This window comes from Lycium barbarum, chromosome 2 (genome assembly GCF_019175385.1).
Source record: "Lycium barbarum isolate Lr01 chromosome 2, ASM1917538v2, whole genome shotgun sequence".
Lineage (NCBI taxonomy): Eukaryota > Viridiplantae > Streptophyta > Magnoliopsida > Solanales > Solanaceae > Lycium > Lycium barbarum.
Window position 1 is genome coordinate 5957323 of NC_083338.1, and position 10082 is coordinate 5967404.

The 10082-nt window shown below is 35.0% G+C and overlaps 1 protein-coding gene across 1 annotated transcript; it reads left to right on the top strand.

Moving 5' to 3' along the window:
* Positions 1–338: 338 nt before the first annotated feature.
* Positions 339–10082, top strand: LOC132625986 (G-type lectin S-receptor-like serine/threonine-protein kinase RLK1). Its single transcript, XM_060340684.1, has 2 exons — positions 339–1254; positions 8065–10082. Exons 1-2 carry the CDS (start codon positions 717–719, stop codon positions 9954–9956), a joined length of 2430 nt encoding a protein of 809 aa, XP_060196667.1. The 5' UTR covers positions 339–716; the 3' UTR covers positions 9957–10082.

A 10082-nucleotide genomic window follows, 5' to 3' on the forward strand; every position in this document is an offset into this window, starting at 1 on the left:
GGTGTAGTAGAAAAGGGGATTCAAAATATTTAGGTCATAGTCCAAATCCTATGTATGACATTTTAATATTTTTTTTGAACCCTGTCGTATGAAATCCTAGGTGTGAAATTCTAGTTTCTTTATAGTTATGAATTTTTTATATCGGCACTTGCACACTGACATGAAATGAAGAGTTTCTTTCAAGAGTTCAAAGATAAATGTAACATCGTCCAACGAAAACGCTAGCTAACCGCGATTTTCTAGTCTTTGTGATTAAACTACCGAAATCAACTTATTTTAAGAAATACTTCTTATTAACAATCCTTTGGGGAGTAGCAGTTTGTGTTTGGCTAAATTATTTGAGAAGTGCTTTGTTAGTAGTTTAAGTTTCACCAATATAGTTCAAGAAATGATTTGTTAGTAGTTTAAGTTTGACCAATATAGTTCAAAAGGTGCTCTTGCGTATCAAATTATGAAAAAGGAAGTTACAAATTTTAATTTGATAAATACAAATTGTTGATATGAATAGTCTAGTCCTGAACTATTTTAAGCTTCCTGGAAACTTGGCCAATTGGACTATTAGTCATACCCTTAAAGGGCAGAAAGCATTCACGATTAACGTAACAGAGAAAAGTAGAAGTTGACTGTGAAGTCTTCACAGTTCATCCAAAACTCATAGTACAATTTTTCTTCTGTAAATTCCTTGATTTGTTCAACAAATCATATTTCCTCTTTCAATGGCTATTCCCTTTTCTTATTTTCTTGTAATATTACTTCTTTTTTCCATTCCATTACACAATTTAGCTCAAAATAATGGTAGAGTACCTACTAATAGTTCTATTACTGCAACAGATGGAAGTACCCCATGGCTTTCACCATCTGGTGATTTTGCATTTGGGTTCCATAAACTTCAAGATAATAAAGATCAGTTCTTGCTTTGTATATGGTATGCAAAATTACAAGAAAAAACCAGACTTTGGCATGCAAATATGAGTAGTCCAGTGCCACAAGGATCAAGATTGAATCTTGATCCTCAAAGGGGTCTAATACTTAGTGATCCTCAAGGGACTACCCTTTGGAGAACTGATTTGGTTGTTGGTAATATTGACCATGCACTCATGAATGATACAGGGAATTTTGTTATCATGGGAAGTGATTCTGCTGATCCATTGTGGGAAAGTTTTAGAAATCCAACTGATACTTTGTTGCCAAATCAAAAACTGGAAAGAGGAGGCTTCCTTGTTTCTCAAAGATCAGAAGCTAATTTCACTCAAGGTATGTGTTGAATTGTGCAACCAACTAAGTTAATTGTTTCATTATATTATCTCTCACTAGTATCGGTATTATGAGGATCCATCATGAATTAACTAGTTTTAGTCTATGTTGCTCGTACTCTTCGGAGATGTTGACGGGTTCGCGTGAGAATCACCAAAAGTGGTGCATTTTTGGAGAATCCGACACGGGTGCGGCAACATTTTTTGAGAGTCCAAACAACATAAATTTTAGTCATGTTAGTACATTTTATATCCTACGCTTAATGCTTTCTTGGAGTCTTTTAGCCCTATTTGAGACTTTTATGTTAAAAAGGAAAAAGGGTCAGATTACGTGAAGGGAGAGTAAAATTGGATTGGGGTGGTGAGGTGGCATGCTAGTGCCATTCACCTCACCTGAATGTCATGCCATGTGGGATGTTGTTGGCCATGGCGGAAGGGATTAACGAAAGAAGGGATATTTTTAATAGCATTGCTGACAGCAAGGGTATTTTTGTTTGTAAAGTATACCAGGGGTTAAATGTAAATAATTTTTGAAAGTAGAGGGTTAAATCTGACCCTTTTCACTTCTATTCTTACTAGCAAGGCAACCCCGTGCGCTGCACGAGCCTAACATGATTTTCTTGTTTAGCTAAAGTATTCTAGTAAAGAAATTGTGTGCAAGTACTATATGTCATGTATTATAGCAAGTTAGCAACATATACAAAGTATATTCCTAGTATCATGACTATAATTATAGTTACTCAAACTTGAGCTTTAAGAAACTAATCTAATCTTCCAATGCTGATACAAATTTTGTTTTAAATCTATTTGACATATCTTCCGTCTGTAATCTCAAATACATGTGATGAAAGCTTTTGAGATGAACGTACTTCAACTATGGACAGAATAACCAGCAAATATAATTTGTATTATTAGGTAACAATGTAATTCAAAAACACCAAGGCGTGAAATTTAGTTGCCTAAAAAATGGGAAAGACAACATATAAGCTTACATAGCTCAAAATAAAATAAAAAATAGATTAAAAGATGTAATAATGAAATTATTTTGTGGTCTTCCTGTTAGCTGCCTTTGTAAAGTTCTTCCTGTTAACTCTTCAGTTTTCTGGAACTTTACTAAAATGAGACTCAAAACACAATCAAAACTTCAAAGCATAATAATTCACAATGAAGTACTCAAGCAAACTCTTTCAATTATACGTGCAGATTATTCTTCTTCGCTACTGTAAAAAAAAAAAAAAGTTAGTATCAAGACTGCTATCTGAAACATATCAAATACTAAAAAGTACAAAGAAGCAAATGAACTAATCATGAACATCTAAAAGAAATGTGTATAAGAGTGAACAAACCTCAAAAGACTTTGTTTCTTTTCTGGCCATTTTCGCATATAAGCAGCCTCCAATTACAAGATAAAGTCCAGATGATTATTAAAACTGTGGTAAATAGTGGTAGAAATTTTTTTTGTAAGCATATTAACTATCAAAATAAGTTTATATAACACAATCACAATCAAATGTCCGTTTATTATAATTTCCACACTCCCGACTATATATATAACCGCCGGTAACCTCCTCTTTCCACCGGAAAAAATGACCGGAAAATCCTCTTCCGATCACCACACTAATCTCGTCCTCAAATACGGCGTCGCATCACGAATCATTCTAATCTCCTTAATACTTCTCTGGCGATCACTAATCAGCCCTTACGACACCTCCGCTTCAATTAACCCTACCTTCCTTAACGGTTCGGATTCCGGTTCGCGGCCGGTTCGGTTTCCGAGTTTGGCATCGGCGATAGAGGATAGTATTGTTTGGGATAGTGTGTATTTTGTACGGATTGCGGAGTGTGGATATGAGTATGAACAGACATATGCTTTTATGCCTTTACTTCCGATTTTTATTTCTCTCCTTTCGCGAACAGGTAATTAATTCTCTTTTTTCAATTATTCGGATGCTATTTTGTTGATTATAAATGCATGTAAAGGCGTCTCAATAAAATTAGTGGCATAAAACCACATTTTAACCGGAAAATACTCTGCCGGTTCGGTTTCCGAGATTAGCATTGGCGATAGAGGATAGTATTGTGTGGGATAGTGTGTACTTTGTACGTATAGCGCAGTGTGGATATGAATATGAACACACATATGCTTTTTCTTGCCTCATGAACAGGTAATTCTCTCTTTTTAAGTCTCTGACGTCATTTTTGTTTATTAATGATGACTATGCAGGAGCGTCTCAATAAAATTATTGACCTTAAATATATACACATACACAGAAATATATTCTTGGATTGGTAACTTCCTCTCCCCGCCAGTAAAAATGGACGGAAAATTGTCCTCCGATCTCAATAACCACACTAATCTCAGCTTTTGAAAATTATTATGCCAGGCAGCCGAGTATACAACATTATACAACATTATAGCTGAGGGGAAAACATTATACATAATGTATCAACCCTGTATAAAAGTGTATAAAAGGTATTTATACACAAATATGAGCTAAAACCCTGTAAGAAACTCACAGTATGGGCTACACGGCGTAATAGATGGTAATTTTTCCTTTTTCCAGTTGTTTGAATTATCTGATGCCACTCTGTGGATTAGTGGAGTCGGGGCTCTTTCGGAAACAGCCGTCCTACCTTGGTAGGAGTCAGGTCTGCGTACACTCTACCCTCCCCAGACTCCACGATGTGAAATTTCACTGGGTTATTGTTGTTGTTGTTAATCACAATCTTACCAAAAGCCTGATTCCAGCACCAAAAGCAAAGCTATGCGTGTAAAGCCTATATGACATCAAACTATCAAAGAGGGGAGGAATTAGTTAATTAGACCCCTATATAACATAAAAAGACATAGTCTTGATAGCATAGTATCTTGTCACAAATTAATCTTCCCTTACATTTTAAGCCACGCACAGACAAATCATGAACTACTGTTTTTGGATGCTCATGGTAATAAATTTGAACATAATTAATAAGTGGAAAGACATATAAACGGTTTTCCTTATAATTACAACGTGATTTACCACTGTTAATAAGATAAAGTTTTCCAAACCCAAGACACTTATTCAGAAGGATTTTCAATTTAATGTGAAAGTAGAGACCACATCTTCGTCCTCTTTGCCTCGTGCGACCTCTACAACTGTCTGTGATTCCTCTACTACCACCACATGAAACTTTGTCAAATTGCACTGTCCATTTCTAGACTCAATAAAATCTTCTCTTCCCCCACTGAAAAATGATATTGTTCTTTTGTAATTTCCCTTAAGCTGTGGGCATTAGAAGCAGATACTATGAAGGTATTACTGAAACGTATTTGATTAAGAGTGTTAATAGCTATCCCATATGGGTGAATGTAGTTTTCTCTCAGGTTTTAGATTTAGAAAAACTGCATGAAGTATCCATCCCCGTTCGACACAAGTAAGCCATTGAAGGATCAATGTAGCATAGGGGGGCTAATGGCTTAAATACTTTTATGGTTTCTCTAATATCTTTTGGTGTAGGGATGGAAAAAAAAAGGGATTCTTTAAGGACAATGTAGCTAACGAATGCACAGTTGAATTACGGACATGAAGCCAGCGAAAACACTATTGGATTAGGGACACAAAACAACATAATTTATTTGCTTATACCACAACTCACATATGCTGCCAAATGAGAGCTTTTATAGTTACTTCAGTACATAATCATCAAGACTCCCCTATATTAATATGAGCATCACTCTCACTTTAAGGGCTTACAAATCATAGTTTTAAAACAAATTCAACTTTCAGAGGATGGACCACTTCGTACTATATTCAATGTCTTGAAAGACAAAATGAGAAGAAAAAGGTGTATGAATATGCTATATAGTAAATGAATCATGTGAATAGGATTAATAAAGAGAAGTAGTAATTTATTTAAATCATAATCAAGTTTCAATTGGCTATCAAGCTTTCAATCTTGCCCATGTCAATCCAGAATCGAGGTATTTGCACCTGAATTATTAAGTCAATGTAATACCTGATATTTAGAAGCAACAATACGTGGAAGAGAGCAAGAGAGAGAGCAGTTGTAGCTGCAGAGATGAGAAGTGAAGCAACCTGTGGCTTGTGGGTAAAATGAAACGAAAAGAAGAGTAACATTTGGAAGTACACACGTTTTAAGAGGTAATACACATGTTATTGGCTTATAGCCTCATAGGAGAACACCAAAATAATTTAATCACCATTGAGAGAGGGCCCGCATTTATAGTACCATCCCCTTTACTTTCTGTACAACTAATCTTTGCTATGTTCATACAGCCCAAGTCTCATTTCGATATAATAGTAAAGTAATGTATATCGGAGATGAATTCATTAGGAGAAATGTGGTCAGTGAGAATTCATACAACTGAATCAAATTTGTTTGGGATTGAGGCGCAGTTGTTGTATGTCTCGACATGCAGACTCATGTGTGATTTAATTCTTTTCCACGAGTCAAATGGTTAACTATTAGCGAGAGCACACTTTCAATTATTTAATTATATTAGTTTCCGGATACGTGCTACCAAAAAATAGGAATCAAAGTATACAAAAGTGCAAGTTTGCAAGAATAATGAATATTATTTATTAGTAGTAGCCTAATACATAAATTAGAAATAATTGGTTATGTGTGGATTGAATAATTAAATTAAGTTAGATACTATTTACAATTATGTAACTTTATATTGTAAGGCGCATACACATAATACTACTTCGTAGACGATTTTGGTGTATGTTTTGTGTTTCAATCACCTTTTTTGACCAAAAACATTTGTGCAAATTCATATTTTCTAATCATCATGTAACAAACAGTTGTTGATGCAGGAAAATAGGTTGTCACAAACTGCTATTATTTAGGATAACTAGAAAAGAAAAAAGAAAAATATATATATATATATATCAATCTTGTTAAAATAGAAATTCCTAAATAAATAGGGACATTTGAGATATGGAGCTTGTCAGGGGCGGAGTTAGATCTTCGGGCGTGGGTTCGGCCGAATGCAGTAGCTTTGGTCCGAACCATATATTTTTATTAATATTTTTTGTTAAATATGTACAAATTATTAATTTAAAACCCAGTAAATTTAAAAATTAAAACCCCAAACCCTCAAGCTTCAAATTCTGACTCCTCTTCTAGAGCTTGTTGGTTACTAAAAAATTGAAATCGTGCTTCAGGTTCCTTGAATTTATGATCATCTGATCCTCTTCATACATGTTCTTCAACTATTTTACGTGGTGACTTGATTCTTCCTTTTTTTTTGCCTCATTCAATACATATATATAGCTTTTCATACAACCTCATTACTGGAATCCTACGAAAGATGAAATTTTTACAATTATAAACTACAAAAAATGAAATCTTTAAAATCAGATTTGTGTACATTTATGAATACCTCCAAAATATCTTGAAATATAATATAAATTTAGAGGACACATCCTCATCCCAAAATGGAGCTTTTCCTTAGAATTTTAAACATCGCCAAGTAACTATGAAGTTGTGCTAATACATTGTATCTAGACTTGCTTGAGGTCTAGCTTCTGAGTAGTCATTTACCTATTTGTATTCTTCAGTTTTCTCATTGATAAAAAACGTATAACTATACAACTGAGTTCATGGAAGAATTAAATTAATTGTAAGTGTAGTGTTTCATTAAGGGCTGTGCATTTCAATTTAGCTGGAAACACAATAAGTGTCATTAATATGCTGGTTTTAATTTATTTATTTTATTAGAAAACGGAACTTCATCTTTGTACAAAATAGCTGTTATGGCATTTTTTTGCTTGAAGGATACAAAAGTCGTTTAACTTTTGATGAATAATATGGTAATTCAATTTTTCCCTTTTAGGGCTTCCTACTTATACAATAAAATATGATATGGTGAGATTACTATTAATGTGGAAGATCAAAGAAACAAACAGAAACGAATAAAATAGCTCTGGATATTACTATTTTCCTTACTATTAATGGGGAAGATGAAAAAAAAAATAATGAATAAAGAATGAAATAAATATAGGTAATAACTAAGCAAATCTACACCTACAATAATCGTGGGTAGATGAAAGAATTCTCTACATTCATTTTCGATGTACTAAGAAATACTCCCTCTGTTTCAATTTATATGAACTCATTTGACTGGACACGACATTTAAGAAAAAGTGAAGACTTTTGAAACTTGTGGTTCAAAATAAGGCTTGAAAATTTGTGTGGTTGTAAATCATTTATAAAGTGAATTTGTTTCCAAATTAGGAAAGAGGTCATTCATTTTGGCACGGGCTAAAAAGGAAATAGGTTCAAATAAATTGAAACAGAGGGATTAGTAATTATTTATTCAACCTTTATGTAATTTAAATTTTAATTGTTTAATTAAATTTTGATTTAGTAAGGGCAAAATGGCTATCTAACTTTAAAGGTGAGAGCTTTCCACTTTTAGTATAAAATATGATGATGACTATATCTTAACGGGTAGGTTTTAGCTTCGTGCGCTTGATAATGGGAATTTGGTGCTTGTTACACAAAGTGTGCCTTCCAATATGGATTATGCTGATGAGTTGGAGTTCGGAAGAAATTTTAGTCATGTTAGTATATGTTAGTTTATATTTTATGCTTTCTAGGAGTTTTTTAGCCCCATATTTGAGATTTGTATGCTATTAGATGAAATTATATGGAGAAACATGATTGGTGAGGATTCATACAAGCAGAATCTAACTTGTTTGGGATTGAGGTGTAGTTATCGTTATATGTCTCAACACGGACTCTCTCCTAACTGTTAGAGAGTGTACGATTTTAATGATTGAAATATATTATCCTTCAACAGGTAGGTTTTATCTTCGCATGCTTGATAAAGGGAATTTGGTGCTTGTTACAAAAAGTGCGCCTTCTAATTCAGACTATGATGATGATGAGTACTATAACAGTGGTACCTCTGACTCAACAAATGAAACAAATTCTGGGGATAAATTGGTTTTCGGAGAGAATGGTGTGATGTACATATTGAAGCGAAACAATAAAAGGGAAAGTCTTACTCCCCCTTCCATTCCTCTAGTTTCGCAAAATTACCATCGTGTGACTCTTAACTTTGATGGAGTTCTAAGTCAGTATTATCATTCAAGGATTTCTAATAGCAGTGGCTGGAATATTCTGTGGTCTCGACCGAATAATATATGCACTGAAATTGATGGAGTAAACGGACCCGGGGCATGTGGTTACAACAATGTATGCAATCTTGGCCCAAACAGTAGACCAGAGTGTAACTGTCCACAAAGCTATTCATTGGTTGATCCGAACAATGCTTATGGCGACTGCAAATCAGATTTTTCTATAAGTTGTGATGAAGTTGGAAGGGGTTCACCTGAAGATTTTTACAGTTTTATCACGATTCGTGATACTGATTGGCCAAAATCTGATTTTCAGCAAATTAGTCCTTCAACTGAACAAGAATGCCAAAGTGCATGTTTGAATGATTGTTTTTGTGCTGTTGCCATTTATAGAAGCAATACCTGCTGGAAAAAGAAGTTGCCTTTGTCGAACGGGAGAACAGACACCAATCTGAATTCAATGGCTTTTATCAAAATAAGGAAAAATGGTGTTCCTCCTCTGAGTCCTGGTCTTCCCAATAATCCAGCATCTCGTCAAAGCAAGAGTTGGCGAAATTGGGCTGTTGTATTGTCCGCGCTCTTAGGAAGCTCAGTCTTGGTAAATTTTCTTTTCGTTGGTGTATTTTGTTGGGGATTTTTCCATATTTACGAAATGAAAGCTAAGACATCAAGCTCTATGAGTAGCGTGGCAAACTCTACGTGTCATAGTTTTACATATAAACAGATTGTAGAGGCCACAAAAGACTTCAAGGAAGAGCTTGGGAGGGGTGCATTCGGGATTGTTTACAAAGGGGTAATGCCTATCGGTTCAAGAAATGTAGTCGCTATAAAGAAGCTGGACAGAGTTGCTCATGAAGCAGAGAAGGAAGTCATGACTGAAGTAAATGTGATTAGTCAGACTCATCACAAGAATTTGGTCCGGCTGATCGGATATTGTAACGAGGGACCTCATCGTTTGTTGGTCTACGAGTATATGAGTAATGGAACTCTTGCAAGTTTCATTTTTGGTGATCTGAAGCCTACTTGGAGCCAGAGGACAAATTTTGCAACAGGGATTGCAAGGGGACTTGCATACCTCCACGAAGAGTGCAGCACGCAGATTATACATTGTGACATAAAACCTCAAAACATTCTCCTTGACGATTATTATGTTGCTCGAATATCAGATTTTGGATTGTCTAAACTGATGATGATTAACCAGAGCCGAACGCTTACTAATATTAGAGGAACAAGAGGTTATGTTGCTCCGGAATGGTTCAGGAATTGTCAGGTCACGGTTAAGGTGGACGTTTACAGCTTTGGTGTATTGCTACTAGAGATCATCACATGTCGGAAAAATTATGAGAATGAGGAAAGCTATGGGGCAGAGGCAATTCTTACGGATTGGGTTGTGGATTGCTTTCAAGAAGGAAAATTGGAAGCTATGGTGGAAAATGATATTGAGGCCTTGAATGATAAGAAGCAGCTCCAGAGGTTCGTGATGGTTGGTATTTGGTGTATTCAAGAGGATCCGTCCATGAGGCCTACTATGAGAAAAGTTGCTCAAATGCTTGAAGGATCTGTTGAAGTGACTACTCCACCATGTCCGTATGATTTTAGCATTACTATATGAGATCATAAGAGTCATTTATGTGCCATTTCCTCCTCCCTGTGTCTTTTTTGTTACGTTCGAGTACTCTAGTTATATTAATTGCTTTCATGTTGAATATTCTTTAAATAGAAGTTGTATCATCATATA

Excerpts from the sequence above, each read along its gene's own strand:
- LOC132625986 (XM_060340684.1), top strand. The coding sequence starts at position 717 with ATGGCTATTCCCTTTTCTTATTTTCTTGTAATATTACTTCTTTTTTCC. Across the intron at positions 1,255-8,064 it reads AGAAGCTAATTTCACTCAAG|GTAGGTTTTATCTTCGCATG; the intron begins GTATGTGTTGAA and ends ATCCTTCAACAG.